The 26,807-nt window shown below is 44.2% G+C and overlaps 1 protein-coding gene across 1 annotated transcript; it reads left to right on the top strand.

The window, feature by feature from the left end:
- The first annotated feature begins 543 nt into the window (after positions 1-543).
- Positions 544-25,030, top strand: LOC127675463 (glutaredoxin-related protein 5, mitochondrial-like). Its single transcript, XM_052171574.1, has 2 exons — positions 544-623; positions 24,235-25,030. The coding sequence occupies exons 1-2, from the start codon at positions 544-546 to the stop codon at positions 24,950-24,952; spliced, it is 798 nt and encodes a 265-aa protein (XP_052027534.1). The 3' UTR covers positions 24,953-25,030.
- Positions 25,031-26,807: the final 1,777 nt, after the last annotated feature.

Below are 26,807 nucleotides of genomic sequence, written 5' to 3'. Positions count from 1 at the left end.
GCCAGAGCTCCCAGGGACTAAGCCAAGGAGTACACATGGCTCCAGCTGCATAAGTAGCAGAGGACAGTCTTGTCAGGCATCAATGGGAAGAGAGGTCCTTGGTCCTATGAAGGCTCGATAGATGCCCCAGTGTAGGGGAATTGAGGCCGGGGAGGTGGGAGTGGGGTAGGTGGGGGAACACCCTCATAGAAGCCGGGGAAGGGAGGATGGGATGGGGATAAACCAGAAAAGGGGACAACATTTGAAATGTAAATAAAGAAAATATCCAATTAAAAAAACATAAAAGGGGAGAAACGCACAGAATTGCTCATGGTAGTGTGTAAGGCATTTCAGCTAGGGCTTCTTCTGCCTCTTTCTAGAGGCAGCTGTAGCCTTGCTCTGAGGCGAAACAGTTTGCTCTGAGGCGAAACGAGCTCAGCACAGGTGTGCCGTGACAATCATTCTTTGTGAACTCCCAAAGCAGCTGCTATTTCATTATTTGATAAGTGTTTTCTCTACATATATGCATATGCAGCATGTTCAGGCCTAGAGTCCCCAGAGATCATGGGGCTTCTGATCGCCAAGAACTGGAGCTACGGCTGGTTGCAAGGTGCCATGCGGGTGCTAGAGTCTGTAAGAACGGTGTATGCTCATAACTGGGGGGGCCACGGCTCCAGTCCTGGCTAATCTCTCATGGGAGGAGAATGATGGGAAGCAGGGGCAAGGTAAGAGCTTCTAATAGGAAATGATACTTTAGATTTTGCAACAACTCTCATTTGGGCTTCCTCTTACTACCCCTGAGCTGGTTGCTTTTGTACTCTAACATAGATGTGCATTCCTTCTTCTAGAAGGAAGTAACAGCTTATACAACCAGCCTGGAAATTACTTCCGCAATTGTTTTAGTGTTTGGTTGTAGAGGCTCCTGGAGGAGCCTTTGCCTTAGACTGTTATTCTGGGGACTATGGGATGACCTAGTATTGCCTGTATCTGCATTCTCTGGTCACTGAGAGTGACCCTGGCACAGCTTTGATTTCAACACTGCTACGGTTGGGCCCTGAGTTGCTCTGAAACCACTTACTGTACACACTGCCCCAGGAGCAGGGTAATGAGATGTCTACCAAGGGAGAGGCAACAGCTGCGACCAAGACGACGGTGGTTCCCATGAGTTAAGCACTGTCCCTATAGCTGTGGCTGAGCAGGGAGGGCTAACTTCTCTAGATCTCTAACACTCTGCTCCACTAACAGTTGCTGGTGAAACAGCAGTTGCTCCTCACAACCCTGAGGCCGTCTGATGTTGCTGCAGGTGACACCACACTGCCAATTCTGATTCTGGGCTAGGGAAAATGAGCAACCAACCATAATGGTCTGCCTTCTGCTCTCACTGCTACGTCACTTCACACCATGAACAGACTGCAGAAGGAGCGGACTTGCATGCTGCCTTGTGTGCGTTCCTTGGCCTTGGAGCTATCCCTGGGAAAACACTGCATAGAAAGTACAGGAGGAGGAAACAGATTGTTGAGCTGCACATGGGAAAGGAACGGGCAAGAGAAAGCCCACATCTTGTATTATCTTGACACTGCAAAGCCTAGCCTGGATGCTTTTCAGAGTCTTTGACCACAGCATTGTTGGATCCCACTTGCTTCCTGTTTCTAGAAAGGAAGAATCAGCTCTTACTTTTAGAGCTTTCTGGGCTCAGCAAAACTCTGTACAGTTCAGAGCCTCAGCCTTCGTATCCCAGTACTTCCCTCCTGCCAGGCTCAGGGGACTCTGTAGAAGTGGAGTTAGAAAAAGTTTAAGAGCCAAAGGAGATGGAGGACACCAAGGAAACAAGGTCATCTAAATCAACACACACAAGCAAAGCTCTTATGAACACACAGAGACTGAGGCAGCAGTCACAGGGCCGACATGAGTCTGCACCAGGGGGTCCTAGAGCTGAAAAGATGAAGTGGGCACCTGCCCTCATCCCTAACACAGAAGCAATATCCAGGAGATAACCACTTGCAAATGAATTTTTAAATATTTATTTATCTGTATATTTATTTATTTAATGTATGTGAGTACACTGTAGCTGTCTTCAGACATCCCAGAAGAGGGAGTCAAATCTCATTACAGATGGTTGTGAGCCACCATGTGGTTGCTGGGATTTGAACTCAGGACCTCTAGAAGAGCAGTCAGTGCTCTTAACCGCTGAGCCATCTCCCCAGCTCTTGCAAATAAAAATGTTAACTTCCTCCAAGGGAGTTTCCCTGGGGAAACAAACCACTCTTAAGGGTGGGCTGCATGCCCAGCAGAAGACAGACAGCCAACAGAAAATGAACTCAACAGCATCTTTAGAGTTTCTTTGCCTCATAATATTAAGTCAGGGCAATTTCCCCCTATCTTACAAGTCCTTTGTGTGTGTGTGTGTGTGTAATGGTTTATGGTTTGGGGTTTTTATGGGATTCTTCGGTGTGCAAAGGTGTGTATCTCTGCATCTGCATGTGTTTCTTGTGCTTTTTCTTTGGCTCTACTATTTTATGCTGATGATACTTGCAATACATGGAAATGTGATTATCTCTTTTTCTTTCTTTCCTTTTTTCTTTTACTTTTTTTTTTTTTTTACTTTTTATTTACTTATATTTTTGAGACAGGGTTTCTCTGTGCTCCCCTGGCTGTCCTGGAACTCACTCTGTAGAGCAGGCTGATCTCAATCTCAGAAATCTGTCTGCCTCTGCCTCCCAAGTGCTGGGACTAAACTCATGAGCCACCACCACCCGGCTCTTTTTCTTTCCTTTTTACAGATTTTAAATCATTTTATGTGTGTGGTTATTTTGTATGCACATATATGTGTGCACCACTTGTGTGCTGGTGCCTGTAGAGTCCAGTAGAGGGCACTGGAGCTACAGAAGCTTCTGTTTGGCTGTTGGGAATTAAACCCTGGTCCTAGGGAAGAACAGCCAGTGTTCTTCATCTCTCCAGGCCCTCTTTTTCTTTTCTCATGGTTGCTTTATGAGAAAATTGCGAGTGATTCGGCAGAGAGACTTCAATATCTACGTTTTTTGAGATGCTGAGGGTGGAACTCAGGGCCTTACAGCTGTTAAACCTGCTAATGAGCTACAACCCTGGTCCTTGATTGACATTGTAAAGTATATTTTATTTTCCTGTATGTGACTGTCAGCTCAGAGGCTTACTACCTCCATCTGTTAACCTAGGCCTAGACTTAGAAGCTATAATCTAATCTAGGCCTCAAATGTTTTCAGCCTCTGAGACTTATTGTTAAATAAGTTCACTCTTTCCTAGTTCCTTCTGAACTTTGGCTGACTGGTTCAACTCAGCTGTTCTGGCTGAAACTCCTCTCCAAACTGACTGATTCAGTCTGGCTTCTCTCAGCTTCTCGTGAACTGCTCTGCTTGGCCTCAAACTAACGTTGGCAATCTGTTCTGATCTTCTGGCTCCTTCTCAGTCTCTGGCTTCAGCTGTGTCTAGCTTGTTCTCTCTCTGCAGCCAGTTTCTCTATAACTGTCCTGGTAAAACTGCCTCCTTCTCTCTTTGCACTGCCCCTCAGGTAGCTTCCCTTTCCTCTGTTCTCCTAAGAGTTGGGTATATCCCATTCTGTCAAACCTTCCTCTGATTTGTCTCTTTGTCTGCCACTCAATTAGATATCACTTTTAAACAAAAGTGCTTCCTTCTGCAAACTAACTTTACTTTTGATGTTTGGGATTAAAGCATGTGTCTGTATTCCAGCCAGAGGGATTAAAGATGGGTGTTTAATGGCTGAGCCAAACCATAACACAATCTCAGAGTTTACAGTGTGATCAAATATCCTGCAGCATGATGTTTATTGACTGTTTATATGTGCTAGGAACAATTCTAAATGTCTTTCATGTATCATCATAGCCTTACAGACAGGCCTTTATTATCCCTATAATATAGATGTAGAAACATGGATAAATGTCAGAGTTGAGTTTTGACTGATGGGCACATTAGAGTGGCACACTACTTGAAAAGGAGATCAGGTGCATAGGAAGTAATTAGAATGTATAGCAAGTTCTGAATGCTTTTGGGTTTTTTTTTGTTTGTTTGTTTGTTTGTTTGGTCGGTTTACTGTTAAAGGCCATTTAAAGTTCCAGGTGCAGCAGGCTGAGAGCTAACTGGCCCCTATTCTCTATATTAGGAAATGGATTCTGAGAGAATAGGTGACTTGCCCAAGGTCACTCAGTTGAAACGTGCTCTAGTTAGTTTTAAATTAGGGTTGCTTTTCTGCTATAAACTTTTCCTAGGCTCCATATCCCCCTCTGGACAAAGTTTTAACTTGTCAAGGCTTATAATGCATACATTTTAAGTGTATTTCAGATAAAAGCTTTGCAGAGTGCACTGATACACTCTTAGGGTTTAAGTTATTTGAAAGACCAAATCAAGAAATGGCTTGAGTTCAGTTCTGGGCCAGCCTGGACAAATATAGCAAGGTCTGAGGCCTCGCCTTACCACCAGTACTCATTGTACAGGCACCAAATTTTATATCACTTAGTACTTGTCATAACAGGATAATAACAATTAGCCAATGTTGGGAGAGGGAACCCCAGTTCCCTGGTATATTTACCAGACCAAAATTGATGTATACGTTGTAGTAAAGATTATATATCATGATGGCTCAATTGATAAAGGCACTTACAGTCAAGACTGACAATTTGAGTTTCATCCTTAGAGCCCACATGGTAGAAAAACCTACTGCTTTAAGGTGTTCTCTGGCCTCCCAATGAATGCTGTGACACACATGTGTGCACACATGAACACACATAAATAATAAATAAATAAATAAATAAATAAATAAATAAATAAAGTAAAATTTTTAAGATGACTATTGTATAAACTGACAACATGACTTATCCAATGTTGGTACCAGGACCCCAAAAACTGTGACATCACATAGACCACAGTGCGAGCTACACACCTGTTGCCAAGGCACTGGCCACCATATTCCCAGAATCCATTGGGCTCAGCTCCCACTTTTACCTGTGACCACATCACCATCCATATATAAGGGGACCGCCCCTCCCACCCTCCCCCCTCCTCCCCTCTCTCTTCCTCTCTTCTCTTTCTGCCACCACCTTGCCCTTTCCCCTCTCAACAAACCTCGCATGGAACTGTTTGGCCTGGTGTGGTCTTTCTGGAGCTGCTGCCACTGCTCAATGATCCCAACATCCGTGGTTTAGATTGGGGGGAGGTTTTTATTGTAGATATGAGAGAGATTAGCCAGAGATATCTGGAAGAGTTCAGAGCAGACAGAGAAAGACGTAGACTGAACATGACCAACAGACTGGAGCTGGCCATGAAAGAAATAGGAGCAGAGCAAAGAAATAAAGGAACTTAGAGGTAGAGTGGGAGAACAGAAAGAGGTGGATGTAGACAGAGAGTCAGAGACAGAGACAGAGCGTGAGCACACCTGAAATAGGAGGGCTCTAGGACGAAAGAGTAGCTGGGGGAGCCGGGAGGAGCCTGTGAGCCTTGTCACAGCAGCAGCAGCAGCAGCATTTGTCATGTTTCCCTGTTCTGAAATACTGCTATGGTGCAGATCAACACAGATAGAGCAAGAGGACTTGATGAAGACAAAAATGTAGGATTCCCCAATCCAATCCGACTTGGAAATAAGGCATGCAAACTGGTTAGAAAACAGCCTTGTTGAGTTCCCTCAAGAGGAAATTTGTATTTAAAAAAAAATAAACTTGGTTTACTTAGCTTTAGATAGAGTTTAGCTTTGGGGAGTTTGAGGGAGGACAGGAGCTGCGAAGAGCCCGGATGCTAGATTACACTCTGAACTGCAGAACATGCAAGCGCTTGCGATGCTGAGGGAGTCCGGACGCCGGCTGCACTTCAGTATGCTGAGAGGCGCCACAGCCGCTCGTCCTTTCTGCCTTTTGGAATGTGGGGAAATTGAGTTTCTTTGGACCTGACAGCTATAGGGCATGGGAAAGACTGAAGCAAGGCAAGCTCGAACAGCTAACACATTAAAGATAACCTCAGGGGCACCAAAATGCATCCATGTCACTTTAAGGAGTAAAAACACTATACTTCCTTTTGGCATAATTTAATCAAGAAAGAAGGCAAATTTGACTTCTCCACTTCTCTCCCTATCTGTCATTTGTCTCCAGGCTGTCATTCCTGGCCTATCTATATATAGTCTTCTGTTACATGTGTCTGTGTCTGCTCCAATGCTGTCTTATGTCTGATTGCCCCTATGTCTGCGTGGATGCCATCTGGTCTTAACAAACAGCTTTGCTCTCTATTTATTGAACAGAAAAGAAAGCATCACATGAGGGAAGGGATGTTGTGATGCTTCACAGAAATCTTTAACAGAGTATACAAGGGAAGGAACTTTATTGACATATGTATCTATATAGATAGATATAGATATAGAGAGAGAGTCTCACAATCATCTGTAATGGGATCTGATGCCCTCTTCTAGTGTGTCTGAAGACAGCTACTGTGTACTCACATACATAAAATAAATAAATCTTTTTTTAAAAAATATTGAAGCTATGCATTTAGCTTAGGTTGTAAAAGCTGATTCATGGGAAACTCAAGATATTATGTTGCTCCCTTAAAGGCATGTTAAACTTGTTTGCTTTTTTATGTTGTTGTGTGTTTGAGATAGGGTCTTGCTATGTAGCTTTGACTGCTCTGGAACTTACTATGTGTTGGGGTTCTGCCTAAGCTCTACCCCACAGTTGCCTGGCAACAGCCAGGTATGCCCCTCCCCACAGTTGCCTGGCAACAACCAGATAGGCCTGGCTTATAAAAGAGGGTGCTGGGCCCCCTCCTCTCTCTTATCTCTTATTCCTCTTACTCCTCTCTCCTACCCTCTCTCTGGTCCCTCTTGGGCTCTCCTCCCCTCTCCCCCTCTCCACATGGTCATGGCTGGCCTCCACTTTTCTACTCTCTCCCTTTCTCTACCTTTCTCTGCCTCTGCTACCCCATTAACTCCCATCCTCTGCCCTGAATAAACTCTGCCTTGACATATTTGTCATTCAGTAAAGAGTTGTTCAGATTGTGTAAGTTTTCTCTTGTTTTTGTTGTGGATATCCAGCTTTGATCCATGGTGCTCAGATAGGATGCAGAGTGTTATTTTGAGTTTCTTGTATCTGTTGAGATTTTCTTTGTGTCTGAGTATGTGGCCAATTTTGGAAAACATTCTATGAGATTCTGAGAAGCTATATTCATTCGTGTTTAGGTGAAATGTTCTGTAAATATCAGTTTGGTTGATAACTGAAATTAAGTTAGTTTTTTCATTTCTCCATTTAGTTTTTGCCTGTGTAACTGGTCTCTTGGTAATAGCAGGGTATTGAAGTCTCTGACTATCTGTATGTGAGGGTCAGTATGTGATTTATGCTGTAGTAGTTAGTGGGGTATTTTTTTCAAACTTTGGAGTGCTTGTGTTTGGAGCATAGACTTTTAGAACATTGCCGTGTCCTCCTGGTGGATTTTTTCTTTGACTGTGTAGTATCTTTTCTGATTAGTTTTGGTTTGAAATCTGTATCCATTTTTTTTTTCGAGACAGGGTTTCTCTGTATAGCCCTGTCTGTCCTGGAATTCACTTTGTAGACCAGGCTGGCCTCGAACTCAGAAATCTGCCTGCCTCTGCCTCCCACAGTGCTGGAATTAAAGGCGTGCACCACTACCGCTGGGTTTGAAATCTATTTTGTCAGATATTAAAATGGCTACACCAGCTTGTTTCTTAGGTGTATTTGCTTGGAATATCTTTTCTATCCTTTCCCCTGAGGTGATATCTATTCTGGATGTTGAAGTGTGTTTCTTGTATGCAGCAGAAGAATGCATCCTGTTTTCTCAGCCAGTCTATTAGTCTGTGTCTTATTTTTTTTTTAAGATTTATTTATTTGATTTTTATGTGTACCCTGCCAGTGTCCAGACACAGCAGTAGAGGGCATCAGATCCCATTACAAATGTTTGTGAGCCACCCTGTGGTTGCTGGGATTTGAACTCAGGACCTCTGGAAGACCAGTCAGTGCTCCAAACCACTGATCCTTCTCTCCGGCCCTAGTCTGCATCTTTTTGTTGAAGAATTGAGATCTTTGATGGTGAGAAAAGTCAATGATCAATGATTGCTGATTTCCTGCTATTTTGTTATTGGTGGTGGTGATTATGGTGTGCACATATGCATACACACACACTTATATACATATCTACATATATCTATATCTAGATAGATAGATAGATAGATATTCCTAAATATAACCTACTCAGTTCATATGGTATTACTTCTATGTATATTTTCAATGCTGCCAATTTGGCAGTGAACAACCAATCGCTGTGCTCCTCCTTCCTGAGGGGACCACCTCCCCTGCTCCCAGCTTTTCTCAGTTGCCTGTGGTTCTTGTATGTGGTTGATAGCTTGTGAGCTTTTTCCCATCCACTTTTGCATGCCTCTTGGAGTCATCTTTGTTCGGTTCATGTTTGAGCAGCCATGTTGGTGAGACTTTGTGGGTATAACACCTGCTAGTCCTTGTAGATATACTTTCACAACAACTTCCAGTATTCCCTGGCTCTTACAGTGTTTCTGCCCCACCCCACACCCATACATCCACACACGCTTTGTGATGGTCACTGAGCCTTAGGATTGGGAGTATTTTGTAAATGTATCCATTGAGACTGCATTTGACTGGTTTTCTATAGTCCTATCCATCTGTTACAAGGATAATTTTCATTAGTGAATAGAGAGAACTGCACTTATCTATGGGTGTAAGGAGAAATACATAGAATGTAGTTGGGGATTCTACTAGTTTAGTAAAGTGGTTATAGGTAGGTAATAGTTTAGGTTTCAGGTATCAGGAATAATTTTCCTCTTATTATGTGGGCTTATTTTTATTTGAATTATGTTTATATGCATTTGTCTGTTTGGGAATGTGTAGCTGTAAAACGCAGGTGCCCGAAGAGTCCTGGAGAAGGCATCAGATGCCCTGTAACTGGAGGTATAGGCAATTGTGTGCTAGGAACCAAACTTAAGTCCTTTATAAGGGCAGTCCTCAATCTCAACTGCTGAGCCATCTTTCCAACCACAAGATTCTTTTATTCCAATCGTTTTAATTACATTAACTCTCAGGTCACATAATGCATACAATATATCAAATATATAAACAAAATATATAAACACATACATATATGTATATACAGAGATATATGTGTATATATGATATAAAAGTTATAAAGTGATTGTAAAGAGTCCAGAGGCTCCAGCAGAGGTCAAGAATTTGTCAGAACCGAGAAGCACAGAAGCTGATGGAAGTTCAAATAGAGCGTATTAATAAGATATCAACTGGACAAAGCTGAGAGCTAGCTGCTGGCTACTGGCCTTAGACTTGAGAGCTACAGAATCAATGCTAAGCTGTAGAGTTTAGTCATGCTGCAGAAGTGAAAGGGTCTAGCGAGCTCAGAAGAGTGACCGGGCAGATGGGTGAACAGATGGCAGGTCTGGATAGGCAAACAGGAGGTTGAACAAACAGCCATTCCAGAAAGCTCCATCAACAGGAGGAACCAAGGGCACTCTGTTTCCAGGACAGTGAACAGTTCTCTGTCCATCAGTCCTGGATGCACACACCAAGTAGCTAATGATAAGTCAATAAGGGCTGTCCCCAGCTCAGTGCCAGGGGTTTACTCAGTTTTCTATTGCTGTGAAGAAACACTATTTCAGTCCCCGAGCTCTCAGACGCTTGCTACATCAGAATGCAACAGTCCATTCAGTCCAACTTCAAAAGTTGCCGTAGTCCTTCACAGTCTCGAGACTTGTTTAAAAGTCCAAAGTCTCTTCTGAGACTCAATCTCAAACTGAGTCTCTGTAAAATCACAAATTAAAAAAAAAAATCAGATTATATTCTTCCCACATACAATGGCATTACCATTCCAAAAGGGGGGAAAGAGCATAGTGAGGAAATACTGGACCAGAACAAGACTAAAAACCAACGGGGCAGACTCCAACTTTTGTATCTCTATGTCTGATATCTAACTATTCTTCAGATCTCCAACTCCTTTTAGCTTTGTTGACTGCAACACACTTTCTCTCTCTCTCTCTCTCTCTCTCTCTCTCTCTCTCTCTCTCTCTCTCTCTCTCTCTCTCTCTCTCTCTCACTGATTCCACTCCCTGTTAACAGCTCTCCTTGGTAGGTACCCCACAACTCTGGCATCTCCAACATCTTGGGATCTCCATTGAAATCTACACTTCACATCCACAGTATCACACAATGGCCTTTCTATGTCTTCATGTATAAGGGACACCTCTTATACACAACTGGCTTCAGTGACTTTCCTTGTCCACAGAGGGAGATTCCACAACCCTATTCTCACAGGTTGGGAACCACTGTATAAGGTATCCTGGTAAATTAGTAAAAATAAAACCTTTGCTAATGGTGCCACCTACTGGTCAAACAAGTTCAATACAGCCATATTCAGTAATTTTTTTTTAACATTTTTTTATTGGATATTTTATTTATTTACATTTCAATTGTTATCCCCTTTCCCAATCCCCCCAAGAAACTCCCATCCCACCCCCCTCACCCTGCTTCTATGAGTGTATATTGCCACCCACCCACCCACTCCCACCTCCCTGACCTGTCATTCCCCTATACTGGGGCATTGAGCCTTCACTGGACCAAGGGCCTCTCCTCCCATTGATATCTGACAAGGCCATCCTCTGCTACATATACAGCTAGAGCCATGGGTCCCTCCATGTGTATTCTTTGGTTGATGTTTTGTCCCTGGGAACTCTGGAGCACTGGGTGACTCATATTGTTGTTCCTCCTATGGCGCTGCAAACCCCTTCAGCTCCTTCAGTCCTTTCTCTAGCTCCTCCATTGGGGACCCTGTGCTCAGTTCAATGGCTGGCTGAGAGCACCCACCTCTGTATTTGTCAGCCTCTGGCAGAGCCTCTCAGGTGACAGCTATATCAGGCTCCTGTCAGCAAGCACATCTTGGTAACAGCAATAGTGTCTGGGTTTGGTGGCTGTATATGCGATGGATCCCCAGGTGGGGCAGACTCTGGATGTTCTTTCCTTCAGTCTCTGCTCCATACTTTGTTTCCATATTTCCTCCCGAGAGCATTTTGTTCCCCTTTCTAAGAAAGACTAAAGCACCCACACTTTGGTCTTCCTTCATCTTGACTTTCATGTGGTCTATGAATTGTATCTTGAGTATTCTGAGCTTTTGGGCTAACATCCACTTATCAGTGAGTGCATACTATGTGTGTTCTTTTGTGATTGGGTTACCTCACTCAGGATGATTATTTTCTAGTTCCATCCATTTGCCTAAGAATTTCATGAATTCATTGTTTTTAATAGCTGAGTAAATAGCTCCATTGTGTAAATATACCACATTTTCTGTATCCATTCCTCTGTTGAGGGACATCTGGGTTCTTTCCAGCTTCTGGCTATTATAAATAAGGCTGCTGTGAACATAGTGGAGCACGTATCCTTATTACATGCTGGGGAATCCTCTGGGTATATGCCCAGGAGTGGTATAGCAGGGTCCTCAGGTAGTACTATGTCCAGTTTTCTAAGGAACCGCCAGACTGATTTCCAGAGTGGTACCAGCTTGCAACCCCACCAGCAGTGGAGGAGTGTTCTTCTCCACATCCTCGCCAACACCTGCTGTCTCCTGAATTTTTAATCTTGGCCATTCTGACTGGTGTGAGGGGGGATCTCAGAGTTGTTTTGATTTGTATTTCCATGATGATTAAGGATATTGAACATTTCTTTAAGTGCTTCTCAGCCATTTGAAATTCTTCAGGTGAAAATTCTTTGTTTAGCTCTGTACCCCATTTTGTTGTTGTTGTTGTTGTTTTCGAGACAGGGTTTCTCTGTGTAGCCCTGGCTGTCCTGGAACGCACTTTGTAGACCAGGTTGGCCTCGAACTCAGAAATCTGCCTGCCTCTGCCTCCCAAGCACTGGGATTAAACGCATGCGTCACCACTGTCCGGCTGTACCCCATTTTTTAATGGTGTTATTTGGTTCTCTGGAATCTAACTTCTTGAGTTCTTTGCATATATTAGATATTAGCCCTCTATCAGATGTAGGGTTGGTAAAGATCTTTTCCCAATTTGTTAGTTGCCATTTTTGTCCTATTGACAGTGTCCTTTGCTTTACAGAAGCTTTGCCATTTTATGAGGTCCCATTTGTAGATTCTTGATCTTAGAGCAAAAGCTATGGGTGTTCTGTAATCTAATTAAGCTGTAACTCCACCTGCTTGGAAATGTCCTGTCAAGAATTTGTTGTGCCCAACTTCTTCTTCTACATAAGACACTAAACAGATCAAACAGAAAAATGGGACCTCAGATGGTTCTGAAAAATATATAGAAAGTTTTGACATATCTCCCTAAATGATGAGCCTCTTTTGGGGGGGGATTATTATGATAAAGACAGACTTTGACTGCCTGAGATAACTAGTGATGTGCAAATGACTGACAGATGCAAGAGGGCAAGTATCCCATAAGGTCTAAAGCAACTCCAGTAGATTTGCCAAGATGGAATTGTGACATTGAGGACAGACTAGAATACTTAAGATGATGTGTAGATGTGTTAAAATGTTAACATTGTGTGTATAGTTGAAGGACTAATGAATAGTACAGTAAAATCAGTAAGTTGTACAAAACAGGCAACTTATTTGGGGACCTGGCAGCGGCAAGCAGGAGGTGGGACTACAGGGCCAGGGGAGCCCAGGGCAGGAGGGAGGATGAGCGGACAGATGGCAGTGGCTGCAGGTCCCATGGGGCTCAGTGCTCCCAGCTCCCTGGCCTCCAGTTCCTGGGGTCCACCTGGGCGGTCCACTGCCCTGGGTGTGGCTCTTTTGTGGGACCACCAAATGATATCTACCAGAAGCCCTCAAAAGTTGTCAGCTGAATGGGGCGTGGTGGCACACACCTTTAATCCCAGCACTTTGGGAGGCAGAGGCAGACTGTTTTCTGAGTTCAAGGCCAGCCTGGTCTACAGAGTGAGTTCCAGGACAGCCAGGGCTACACAGAGAAACCCTGTCTCGGTAAAACCAAATCCAAACCAACAACAAAAGTTGTCAGCTGCCTTGAAGAGCAGCAGTGACAGTATATTGCAGCCTTTGAGACCCCTCTCAACTTAGAACTTTCAAGTCAGTGAGTTCCATTCAGCCCCGTCTCTAAAAAGCCTACAAACTCAGGAACCCTCGGGTCCAGGCAACATAGTGTCATTTTGATGCTCCTCAGCCTGGCAAGTTTAGAAGGGACTTGGTAAAACAAAGAGCTCAGCAACCTGAACTGGTTGCTCAAGTGCAAGAACTTTAAGTATTTGGGGGAGTCCACACAGGGGAGTATCAGCCCTGTCTGAGAACTAGACAGTAACACCCCACAGGTCCCCACCTACTCTTAACATCCTCCAATGGCAGTCAGAACTTCAGCTGTAAGCCTTTCTGTTCCTTTACCTGCCTTGTATTTATGGCATTCAGACCTCTCCAACCAAGCACCTGCCTGTGAAGGATATCTACAAATGGATCTTGGAACATTTTTCGTATTTTACAAACGTACAAGTTGGATGAGAAAACTCTGTGAGATATAATTTGTCATTGAATAGGTGTTTCAACAAAATAGACACGGGGACAAGTCAGAGCATTGGCAAAGGGTCAGTTTGGTACATACACCTGTCATATAGACAAAATCTAATTTGAACTTTGAAAAAGACAACTTACTACCTACTTCCCACTCCTCAGATCCATCAAAGGCTCCCACCTGGGAGGGACATAGCTTCTTCAAGAAGAGTAGAGCCTGTCTGAAGTTCTTGATGTTGATGCCAATGTCATGAAACTTTTAAATACCCACCCTGAGATGCCTGCCAGTCTTTCTCCAGGAATGATAGAAAACAAAGCCCACATTCTAAGAGAGACCTGGATCCAGCTACAGCCAGTCACTCCCACTAGAAGGTAAGGGATCACCAGACACCAACTAGGTAGGGACTAAGAACAAACCATCATGTGGCTTCAAGGTAGAGAGCCCAAGGAAGACCACAACTGTTACCACCTTACAAAGTCCTCCAAAGCAGGGCGGTGGTGGTGCATGCCTGTAATCCCAGGACTCTGGGAGGCAGAGGCAGGCGGATTTCTGAGTTGGAGGCCAGCCTGGTCTACAGAGTGAGTTCCAGGACAGCCAGGGCTACACAGAGAAACCCTGTCTCGAAAAAAAACAAATCCAAAAAAAACAAAACAACAACAAAAAAAAAAAAAAGAAAGAAAGAAAGAAAGAAAGAAAAAGAAAAAAAAAAAGTCCTCCAAAGCCCTGGACAGCTCACTCACCAGTGACTCTATATCCTCCTCCTCCTCCTCCTCCTCCTCCTCCTCCTCCTCCTCCTCCTCCTCCTCCTCCTCCTCCTCCTCCTCCTCCCCCTCTTTTCCTCCTTGACCGCCACTTCTACTGCCACCACCTGCTCTGTTGATGACCTAAAGAGGAGCTTGCAGCATCATGAAAGCCACCACAAGACAAAGGAGGTCTGCAAGAAACCTAGCCAGGAAGAGGAAAGAGTCATTCTGAAGGACAATGGGTGCTTCCCCCGAGCCAGGCTGCCAGTCAAAAGGGGTGGGGGGGGGGAGATGCATAGAAAAGTCCCTGAGATTGACTATGAGCAAATGAAAGGGGCGGAGCCGCCCAGTCATTTCTGCACTTGGCAGGGAGTCCATTACATTTGAATAATGTCACTAATCCAGATGGCAAAGGGGTAAAAAGGAGTGAAAGGACAATGTAAACAAGTCACTAATTTGTTTTGAGCTTGTGACCATTTGATTTTAGCATGCCAGGAGGTTCGAATAGTTTGTGATAAGATTGGCAATGTTTTCATTGTTTCATGGTTTGATTTTTTTCTTTTAAAACTCCCCCTTTCTATGCTTCAGACCTTCAAGTATTTTATGTTGAAAAGGGGGAGTGAAACCATAGACCTCGTAGACAACTATGTTACACAAATTTCTCTTTGTCTGAAGACAAATCACAATTACTATTGTTTCCTGCAGCCTGTCACAGGGATATCAAAACTTAAGGCCGCAGGAATCGATGGCACATGCAGCAATCAGAAGCTAATAGTGCAAAATCATTCAGGCTCAACTTGGAGGTGTAAAAGGACCAGCAGACTATTAAAGCATGTAGGCTAGAGACTGCCACATCCATCAGGAAAACACCATGAGCTGCTTTTTTTTTAGATTTGGTCTTTTTCGAGACAGGGTTTCTCTGTATATCCCTAGCTGTTCTGGAACTCACTCTGTAGACCAGGCTGGCCTCGAACTAAGAAATCTGCCTGCCTCTGCCTCCCAAGTGCTGGGATTACAGGCGTGCGCCGCCACCCCCCCACCCCACCCCACCCCCTACCCCCCACCCCCACCCCCACCCCCACCCCCACCCCCACCCCCCCGCTTCATGAGCTGCTCTTTTTTTTATTTATTTATTTATTTTATGTATATGAGTACATTGTAGTCGTCTTCAGATACTCCAGAAGAGGGCATCAGATCTTGTTACAGATAGCTGTGAGCCACCATGTGGTTGCTGGGATTTGAACTCAGGACCTCTGGAAGAGCAGTCAGTGCTCTTAACCGCTCAGCCATCTCTCCAGTCCCATGAGCTGCTCTTAAAACCCAGAATTCTGTTCATTAAAGACTGGTGAGACGGCACGGTAGGTCAAAGCATTTGTCAGCAAGTCTGACAACTTGAGTTCAATCCCCACTACCCACAGTCAACATATAGGGTCTGATAGCATTTGGTAGGGAATTCACTCTGAGCTGGGCCTTTCTTTAGTGTCAGGGTCTTCATTCCCACTTCAATCTCATTCTTTACAGTGGGTTGTTTAAAGGATTTTTCTATCCCTTTGAGCTAATTTTATTAGCGCATATGTGCCTACAAATGTATTTGTTACCTCTAGACTTTCTAGTGTTTTAAATATATATTCTCAGAAAATATTCATATACAATCCTCAGGATTTCATTGTCATTTGTTGTCCCCCCTTTCCATATTTAATAATTTGACCCTTGTTTTTTTGGTTAGCTTTACTAAGAGTTTGTGAATCTTATGTCTCTCGGAACCAGTTCACTGTGTCATTTTCTGCTTTTCTTGTGCTTTCAGAATTTCGGAAATCCCTCAATCCTCATCATTTCCTTTCTTTTGGTGGCCTTGGGCTCAGAATGTTCTCATTCTAAGACCTCAGGGTGCAAGATGGACTTGTTTGTTGAAACTCTTTCTGGTATTTGAAAATAATTTTTAAAGATTTATCTATTTTTATTTTATGTGTATAAGCGATCTGCCTGCACATAAGCATTATATCCCATGCATGGGTGCCTGGTGCCCACAAATGTCAGAAGAGAGCATCAGGTCCCTTGGAGCTCAAACCACAAATGGCTGTGAGCTACCACATAGACTCTGGGAACCAAACCCAGGTTGTCTGCAAAAGCAACAAGTATTTTTAACTGCCGAGCCATCTCTCCACCCCCTTCTCTTTACAAAATATATTATTACATTTATTTGTTTAGTATGTGAGTGTGTGTGTGTGTGTGTATGTGTGTGGTGTGTGGCATGCGCACGCACATGCACCATAACTCAGGTGTTTGAGGGGATTGTTTTTCTCCTTCTTCCATGTGATTTAGAGGTTGAGCTTAGGTCCTTAGACTTGGAAACAAGTCCCTTTACCCTCTGAATCATCTCACGGGCTCAAGTTCTTTCTGGATTTTTAAAGTACTCATAGCCAGAAACTTCTCTGCTTAAAAAAAAAAAAAAAAAGACTGCTTTTGTGGGCCATCAACATGACTCAGAGGATAAAGGGAGCTTGCTGGCAAAGCTGTTGACCTAAGTTGTGTCCCACATAGTGGAAGGAGACAACCTAGTCCACTGGTTGGCCTCTGACGTCACACGGACACTGTGGCAAGTGTACACTCATATGTAAGAATAAACAAACAAATACACAACTTTTGCTAGACAAGTATGTTCATACACACCTGCCATCCAGAACTGGGAGTAGGGATGGGTAGGCAGCTGGGAAACCAGGAACTCAAGGTCATCTCCAGCTGTATGACATGAGATAGGGCATGAGACAATGTATCAAAAAAAAAAAAAAAGAACTGCCTTTTCTGTACCACAGATGTTCTGATAAGTTCCGTTTATTCTCTGATCTTTATTTTATTTATTTTTTTTTTCGAGACAGAGTTTCTCTGTGGCTGTCCTGGAACTCACTCTGTAGACCAGGCTGGTCTCGAACTCAGAAATCCGCCTGCCTCTGTCTCCCAAGTGCTGGGATTAAAGGCGTGTGCCACCACTGCCTGGCCTATTCTCTGATTTTTAAAACCTTCCCTCCCTCTTACTTCTTCTGTAGGCCACTAATAGTTCCTGAGTATTGTTTTCAATCTCCATGCATTTGGACAATTTCTGTTGCACATCACTTTTAGTCTTACTCTGTTTTAATTTGGTAAACATACAAGAAATTATTTCAATTGCTCAATGTGTTAAGATTTGCTGTATCCCCCCAAGGAATGATCCATTTTAGAGAAATGTCCATGGGCTTCTAAGAAGAATGTGTATTCAAGCAGTTGTTGAGTGAAGTCTATGAAGTCCATTACAGCTAGAGGGCAGCTTAGCACTAGAATTGCTTTGCTGCCTTTCTCATCTAGATGGTTTATTTGTTGATGGCAGTAGGAATAATGAAGTCACTCACTGTTACTATAACTGAACCTGTCTGTCCCTTTGTGTCCAGTTGTGTTTCTTTAGTGAAATTGGGGTACCAATACTCACCATTTCTATATTTACAATTGTTTTATCTTTTTAAAAGATTTATTTATTTTTATATATTTGAATACACTGTCACTGTCTTCAGAAGACGGTACCATACTCCATTACAGATGTTGTTAGCTGCCATGTGGTTGCTGGGAGTTGAACTCAGGACTTCTGGAAGAACAGCCAGTGCTCTTAACTGCTGAGCCATCTCTCTATATTTTCTTGATGTAATTATTAATACGTAGTGGCCTCCTTTATCTCTTCTGACCTGGAGCCTACTTTATCAGATATACAAGTAGACCTGCTTCTGCTTATTTTTGGCTTCTACTGTCTTGTGGTATATCAGCTGCTAATCTTTCCCTTTTTGTCTGTGTGTGTCTTGCCAGTGAGCTGTGTTTCTTTCAAACAACAAACAGTTGGATCTTCTTCTTCTTCTTCTTTTTTTTTTTTTTTTTTTTGGTTTTTTAAAGATTTTTTTATTTGTATGAGTATACTGTCGCTGCCTTCAGAAACCCCAGAAGAGGGTGTCAGACCCCCTTTACCATACTCCATTACAGATGGTTGTGAGCCACCATGTGGTTGCTGGGATTTGAACTCAGGACCTCTGGAAGAGCAGTCAGTGCTCTTAACCACTGAGCCATCTCTCCAGCTCGGGATGTTGTTTTTAATCCTACTAGCTAGTTTGTGTCTTTAAAAAAATTAACCAGCCAGGCTACTGGTGGCACATGCCTTTAATCCCAGCACTTGGGAGGCAGAGGCAGGTGGATTTCTGAGTTCGATGCCAGCCTGGTCTACAGAGTGAGTTCCAGGACAGCCAGAGCTATACAGAGAAACCCTGTCTCAGAAAAAAAAAAAATAACCAATTGGGATTTTTTTTTTTTACATTTTATGTATCTGCTGTGTAGGGGTGTGGAGACATGATTCAGCTGTTAAGAGTACGGGGTAGCACATACACACTGCCCCCCCCCCCACACACACACACATAACAACCCATTGGCTGTTCATTCAGAAGACCCAGGTTTGATTCCCGCATGGTGTTCACAGTCATCTGTAACTCTGGATTCCAAACCCTTTTCTGGCCTCTGAGTGCAATGGATACATGTGGTGTACAGACATATATGCTGGCAAAACACCCATACATATTGTTCATAAAAAGAGAAAGAGGTTTAGAGAGAATGGTATATGGTGGTTTGGGGGAAGGGAGGATGCCCCAGTAGGCATCCCTTCCCCTGAGGGACCAGACACACACAGACATGGTATAGAGTAGAGTTTATTCAGGGCAGAGGATGGGAGTTAATGGGGTAGTGGAGGCAGAGAAAGGCAGAGAGAGGGAGAGAGTAGAGAAGTGGAGGCCGGCCATGACCATGTGGAGAGAGGGGGAGGGGAGGAAGCCCAAGAGGGGCAAGAGAGAGGATAGGAGAAAGGACTAAGAGGAATAAGAGATAAGAGAGAGGAGGGGCCTAGCACCCTCTTTTATAAGCCAGGCCTACCTGGCTGTTGCCAGGCAACTGTGGGGAGGGGCATACCTGGCTGTTGCCAGGCAACTGTGGGGTGGAGCTTAAGCAGAACCCTAACACATATAACATAAAAACAAACAAAAATACTTTGTTTGTGTGTTTATGTGCCACAACATACATGTAGAGGCCGTATGATAACTTGTGGGAGTTGGTTCTCTCCTTCTGCTCAGAGATCCATCTCTGCCTCTTGAGTGCTAGAATTAAAGGCATGCACTGCCACTGCTTGACTTACTTGAATATTACAAATTCAAGTGTATATAGTTTCAACGGAAGAGTATATATATGACTGTATCTATGTTTTAGTTTTCAGAATATTTTCTAAGCATATGAAATAAAATGATTGGTTTATGAGTAAACTAAATTGAATGAAACTTATTTAGGACTCATAGTATGTCTTCCTCTGTAAGGAAGAACCCTAATCTGTACTGTAGCAGGTCTTGCTATATAGTCCCGGCTGGCTCTGAAATTGCTATAGTAACCTTGAACTTGCAGCAATGTTCTGTTTCTGTCTCCAGAGTGCTGGGGTTACAGGTGTAAGCTACCATACTTAGCATTTTGTGGGGGCCAGTATACTAGAACTGAGGCCAGGCCTTGTACAAGCTATGCAAGAGTTCTCCCATTACCTACATCCCCAGTCCACTGAGAGGAGTTTTCTGAGCTGTCATCCCTGCTGGAGTGGGCTTTGGTGACATAGCTGTCTTTGAGTCATGTTTGCTCCTTATTAGTACGTATAAGTAACCCCTCCCAATGTTTAATTTGGAATACATGTGGAACCCAGGTAATTAGAAGTCAGACTTCATGGGCAGCTACATCAAAGGACAGAGAGGAAAATGAAAACAACTAGGGGAAATTATGCTTTTTATTATAAGTAGAATTTTTGCTCAGAATTGCTTTGGCTACGCAAGGTCTTTTGTGCTTCTATATGATTTTTTTTAAGATTTATTTATTTATTTTATTTATGTGAGTACACTGTAGTTGTCTTCAGACACTCCAGAAAAGGGCATCAGATCTCTTTTACAGATGGTTGTGAGCTACCATGTGGTTGCTGGGATTTGAACTCAGGACCTCTGGAAGAGCAGTCAGTGCTCTTACCCACTGAGCCATCTCTCCAGCCCCTCTATATGAATTTTAAAGGTTTTTTTTTCCTGTTTCTGTGAAGAATATCGTGACGATTTTGGTTGGGATTGCATTGCATCTGTAAGTTATTTTAGGTAGAATGGTCATTTTCACCATATTAATTCCACCAATCCCGATAGAGCATTAATATGTAAAATATATAAAGAGCTTTTTTCTTTTTTTTTTTTTTTCAGCACATCCTAACCTCGGTTTCCCCTCCCTCCTCTCCTCCCAGTCTGCCCTATCTCTCTCCAGAGCCATTCCGCCTCTGTTTCCCTTCGGAATAGACAGGTCTTCCAGGGATATCAAGCAAACACGGTATAACAAGCTACAATAAGACCAGGCCTCAACCCTCCTATCAAGGCTGAGCAAAGCAAGCCAGCTGTGCCCTCCCCGCCAGCTTTGAGCAGGAAAAACCCCAGACGGCTTTTACACCTGGCTGGAGCCGCTTCTGCCCTCACCGCATTTGCATTTCTCTGCCAGAGCCGTGAGGAGCGGACTGCCTACTGAGCTTACTTTGGATTCTTTTGAATCCAGCAGGAACAAAGCAACAGAACCCAGCTGAAACTAAGGATGGGTCTTTTGCCTATCTAAACTCAGAACTGAAAAGTAAACTTTGAGCCTTGATCAGAAAGCCATTGTCTTGGCTCGGTAGTTCTTCCGCCCACCTGTCTTTTCTATTTCAGCCCCAGCTTGCATTCCAGGTGACCTGTTCCCTAGACGCAGGCGACAACACCCAGTAGGAGGGAAAAGGGTCTCAAGAGAAACAAAAGTGCTGTGGTTGTTAGCTTGGTGGTTTTCTGGGACTCCTAAAGCACTTTTTTTCTAAAGGAAAAATACCCACAGCCCAATCAATATATGGGCTTTAGATCTGAATGTATAATTTACAAAAGAAATTCAAAAGGCTGAGAGGTATTTTTAAGTCGTCAGCATCCATAGAAATCAGGAAAATGCATATTAAGACTACTTGGAGATTTCATCTTGCCCATCAAAAACAAAGCACAAAAATTCCTAGCAAGGTTCAGTTGAAAGGAGAGCCCCATTCACTGCTAGTGGCCACTGAAGTCGGAAGAAGGCCTCCGATCTCCTGGAGCTGGAATTACACATGATTGCGAGCTGACCAATATAGGGACTGGGAAAACATCTGGTCCTCTGGAAGAGTACATGCTGAGTCATCTCTTCCTAGCTCCTCAAAAATATTTTACTACATGGGCAATTTACTTTTAGTTCAATGGGCCTTATAAAATATTCACACTTCCAGATTCCTGTTCATCATCAAAGGAGATCAGGACAGGAACTCACACAGGGCAGGAACATGGAGGCAGGAGCTGAAGCAGAGGCCAGGGAGGGACTGCCTTGCCAATCCTGCTGTCAAATAGAATCACCAGCTCAGGGATGGCACCGCCTACATTGTGCTGGGCCCTCCTACATTGATCGCTAAGCAAGAAGATGCCTTATAGCCAGATCTTAAAGAAACAGTTTCTCAATTGAAGCTCCCTCCTTTCAGGTAACTCCAGTTTTTGTGTCAAGTTGACATAAGATTAGCCAGCACAGAGGCTGAGCACTTGTCCTTTTTAAATAGCAAGGCCTCACCAGACAGTGGTGGCGCATGCCTTTAATCCCAGCACTTGGGAGGCAGAGGCAGGCGGATTTCTGAATTCGAGGCCAGCCTGGTCTACAGAGTGAGTTCCAGGACAGCCAGGGCTACACAGAGAAACCCTGTCTCGAAAAACCAAAAAAAAAAAACAAAAACATAGCAAGGCCTCTTGGAGCTGAGTCTGTTGCAGTAATTTTTTAAAAATTCTTTTATATTGCATTGGTTTATTTTTTTGTGCACACACATAAGCTACAGTGCACATGTGAAAGTCAAAGAACAACTTGTTCTCTCTTTCCACTGCAGGTCCAAGGAGTCAAACTCTGGCTGTAAGGCCTTTATCTTGCCCAACCTGTTGCAGTATTTGATGGTGGTTTTTTTTTTTTAATCAGGGACTGAGTGTTACTGATATTCCTTCTCTACCAAAGTAAAACACTTGAGTCTAGTACCTACCAGGTCTAATTATTGCCATGTTAATATCTGGGCTAGTTATGGGTTGGTTTTTTGTTTTGTTTTGTTTTGTTTGTTTTTGTGTGTGTGTTTTGTTTTGTTTTGCAAACTCGACAGAAGCTATAGTTATCTGGGGAAAGGAACCTTAGTTGAGAAAATGATTTTATCAGATTACCTGTAGGCAAGTCTGTGGGACATTTTTTTTTTTTGATGAATGATTGATGTGGGAGGGCCCAGTTCCTTACGGGTGGTTCTGTTACTAGGTAGGTGGTCTTAGGTTATATATGAAAGCGGACTGAGCAAGCCATGAGGTCTCACATGCTTAAGCTCCACCCTGGGTCATTGCTGCCAAATTGTGCTCTCTCGCTGTCTCACACTCTCACGCTCTCTCTTTCTCCCTCCCCCTCTCTCCCTTCCTCTCTCTCTCTCCCTCCCTCTCTCTCATTCTTCCTTTCCCTCTCAAAAAGGAAAAAAACAAAAAATGAGAATCAAATCAAGCAACAACACCAAAATAAGTAATAAAACAAACGATACCAAAACAAAACCAAAAGCACATAAAAAGCATGAAATCCACGTTGTGTTGGCCAACTGCTCCTGGCCATGAGACCCGCCCTGGAGTGCTTCAGTTATGCCCAGTGGTGCCCCATTGGAGAAAATGGAGTTTACCTTTCTCAACAGCTACTTATTGCATATAGCTTCTTGCTAAGGAGTGAGACATTGTGTCCACTTCCCCTTCCTGTTGGGATTTTGTTTGGTTTGAACTTCTGCAGGTCTTTTGGGGGGGGGGGGGTTGGTTTTTGGTTTTTTTTCAAGACTGGGTTTCTCTGTATAGCCTTGGCTGTCCTGGAACTCACTCTGTAGACCAGGATTGGCCTCGAACTCAGAAATCCGCCTGCCTCTGCCTCCCAAGTGCTGGGGTTAAAGGTGTGCGCCACCACCACCTGGTGTCAACTTCTGCAGGTCTTGTGTGCTGTCCCAGGCTCTGTGAATTCCTATGTGCATCACCCTGTTGTGTGGGATGCTGATTCTTTGGAGTCCTCCAATACCTCTGGCTCTTACAATCTTTCTGCTTCCTCTTCTGTGTATATACTTGAGCCTTGAAGGAAAGAGTTAGATAAAGACTGGGTGTTCCAAAGTGTCTTTCTGAACACTGTCCATTTGTGATCGTGATGTTTTCTCACAGTAATAGAAACTAGAAACTCTAAGACACAGGATTATTGCCAGCTTGTGTTGGGGAGTGACAGAAGCAAACCAAGAACAGAGATCTAAACTGGAGGACCAGACTTAGTGCTCCAAATTCTGTTTAGCTTTTAATATGCTGTGGAAGACAAGAGGCTGAAGAGACAAAGCAGTTTCCCCTGAGTCTCTGAGTTCTCAGTTCTGCTAGCAGGGAATCACGTGGTGGTTCTAGGGCTCAGACCATCTGCTGACCTCACAGGATTTTAAGTCTTGGTGCTTCTCCTCAAGTAATGGAATCCGGTGCCTGATGCTGAAACCCTAAGGCCCTTCACTACCCTACCAGATCCTCCTACCACCTGACCTTCTGAGAACCCTCTGCCTTCTCACTAAAGGCTGGCCAAAGCCAAATCTTTTTTCCTAATTATTTTATTATGTGTGTGGGTGTTTTGTCTACATGGATATCTGTGCACCACATTCAGGCCTAGGTGTTTACAGAGTCCAAAAGAGGGCATTGGATCCCCAGAACTAGAGTTGCAGACAGTTGTGAATCACCATGAGGGAGCTAAGAATACAACCCAAATCTTCTGGAAGAGCAGAGCCATCTCTCCAGGCCCAGAAGCCAACTCTTTCACCTCTTCACTCTCAAACCATTTTTTTTAAAGATTTATTTATTACTGGCACCGTAAGCCCTGGAGTGGCCGCAGAGGCGGTGGACAGCGAGCTGGGATCAGCGCGTCCCTGAGCCGGGCGGCCGCAGCTCTGCTGCGCTGGGGGCGCTGCGCGGGTGGTGGCGGCCTGCCCGGAGCCGGCGTGCGGGCGGCGAGCTCGGGCAGCCAGGCGGAGCAGCTAGACTCGCTGGTGAAGGACAAGGTGGTGGTGTTCCTCAAAGGGACGCCCGAGCAGCCCCAGTGCGGCTTCAGCAAGGCCGTGGTGCAGATCCTTCGGCTGCACGGTGTCCTCGACTATGCCGCCTACAACGTACTAGATGACCCGGAGCTGAGGCAAGGTATTAAAGACTATTCCAAGTGGCCAACCATCCCGCAAGTGTACCTCAACGGCGAGTTTGTGGGGGGCTGTGACATCCTCCTGCAGATGCACCAGAATGGGGACCTAGTGGAGGAACTGAGAAAGCTGAGGATCCGCTCTGCCCTGATAGATGAGAAGAACCAGGACTCCCAAGTGAGGGTTCCGGTCCTCGCGGGCACAGTGCCCTTTCCATCCTCTGGGCGGAAAAGCCTTACTGTGTGGTGGTGTCCTGTTGCTGTGCCGCCTGCCCTGGGCCTCCTGGCTTGCAGTCGGGCAGGTGCTTTTACTTTAGTCTTTGGCTCAGAATCCCCTCTGGTGAACTTAGAACCACTGCACTGTAAATCAATGGCGTGACCCTGTGTGGCTGTAACCCTAATCTGTTCTTACGCTGACATCATTCACTGCCGGCTTCGGGAGTCAGTCCTAATCTTGTGGTTTGGGTTGTAAGCCCCTGATGTTTTTGTAATTTCCCCTATAAGGGAAATGATGGACAGAGAAGAAAATGTAGTGGCTACTGTTGTTTTTAAAAAATAAATTGCCAACACAGAAAAAAAAAAATTATTTATTATGTGAGTACACTGTAGCTGTCTTCAGACCCTCCAGAAGAGGGCGCCAGAGCTCATTGCAGATGGTTGTGAGCCACCATGTGGTTGCTGGGATTTGAATTCCCAGGACCCTCAGGAGAGCAGTCAGTGCTCTTAACTGCTGAGCCATCTCTCCAGCCCCCTCCCTCAAACCATTCTGAGAGCTTTTTCAACATGAACAACAGTCTCCTTGAGAAACTCAAATTCAGTCTTGCAGTCCTGAATGACCTGGAGATGCGGCTGCATGAGGCCTGCCTTCTAGGCTGTGTGTGGAACAATCAGGTCCCTGTAGGTAAGCAGTCTCCAGCTGTAAAATTCCTGGAGAAGGAAGGGGCAAGTTCCTAGTCTTTGCACATACTGATCAACCATTCATAAACCCTTAGACTCAGGCTCCAGGAAAGTTTTGCTGTCTCTCTTGAGCCAAGCCCATGTGGGTAGTGGCTTTGTAAATTTCCCATGAGCCACTTGGTCTCAGAGTTCTGTACTCCCGTGCCTATGTCAACAGTATATGCTCGGGTCTTCCCTTACTGGGGCTTCGTCCTCTCCCTCAAGCCAGTCTTTGTAGGATTCCTATGAAGTCTCAGGACTGCGTGGGCTTTTCCTGGAACTTTGTGGAGGCCAGAACATCATAAGATTCCATTCCCGTTCTTGTTTCCTGGGGAGGAGGGTCATAGACACTGAGATAAAGCATTTTGACACATTTTACAAAGCAAAACCAAGGTCTTTTGGATCTGAAAGGAAGAAGGAGAAGAAGAAATGTTTATAGAAGCATAACATTTGCCTAGCATATAAGAGGCCTTCGGCTCCATTTCCAGCACAGAATTACTCATAACGCATACACACAAAAGCTAACCCAAATGGCCAGTAGCATTCGCACGAACAGAGTATGATCTCTTTGTACAATGAAATTGAATATAGCAATGAGGGAAAGAAGACTAATGTATGTAGCAACATAAATGGACCCCACAAACACTGCATTGTAAGACAGTGATCACAAAAAGTGATCCTATTTATAGGAAGTACAAAACCAGACAAAGTTGCCTCTATTTTAGAAGTCAGGGGAGTGGACCTGCAAGGAGGCTCAGCAAGCAAAAAGCACTTGCCACACAAACCTGGTGGTGATCTGAATTCATTCCCTGGAACCCACAGTGAAAAGAGAGAATCAATTCCATAAAGCTATTGTCTGACCGCCACATTCCGGCCATGACATGTATGCATGTGCTCACACTCACAGACTTGTACACACATCCATCATCATCATCACCACCATAATAGTAATAAGTCAACCTCATGTTGATTCTTTATCAGAGAACTAATCACATAGGGATATTTAACTTGTAAAAAGAAAATGAGTGGGCTGGGTGGCGGTGGCAGTGCCACACGCCTTTAATTCCTGCACTAGGGGAGGCAGAGGCAGGCGGATTTCTGAGTTCGAGGCCAGCCTGGTTTACAGAGTGAGTTCCAGGATAGCCAGGGCTATTTAGAGAAACCCTGTCTCGAAAAGAAAGAAAGAAAGAAAGAAAGAAAGAAAGAAAGAAAGAAAGAAAGAAAGAAAGAAAGAGAGAGAGAGAGAGAGGAAGGAAGGAAGGAAGGAAGGAAGGAAGGAAGGAAGGAAGGAAGGAGGA

The sequence above is a fragment of the Apodemus sylvaticus genome, chromosome X, assembly GCF_947179515.1.
Source record: "Apodemus sylvaticus chromosome X, mApoSyl1.1, whole genome shotgun sequence".
Taxonomy (NCBI): Eukaryota; Metazoa; Chordata; class Mammalia; order Rodentia; family Muridae; genus Apodemus; species Apodemus sylvaticus.
Note: the sequence above shows the minus strand (reverse complement) of the source record. Positions and strands in the feature narration are given on the sequence as shown.

Bases quoted from the DNA above. Each gene is read 5' to 3' on its own strand.
- LOC127675463 (XM_052171574.1), top strand. From the start codon at position 544: ATGGGGCTTCTGATCGCCAAGAACTGGAGCTACGGCTGGTTGCAAGGT. The intron at 624-24,234 runs GTATGCTCATAA...TTTTTTTTAAAG, and splicing joins CTAGAGTCTGTAAGAACGGT to ATTTATTTATTACTGGCACC.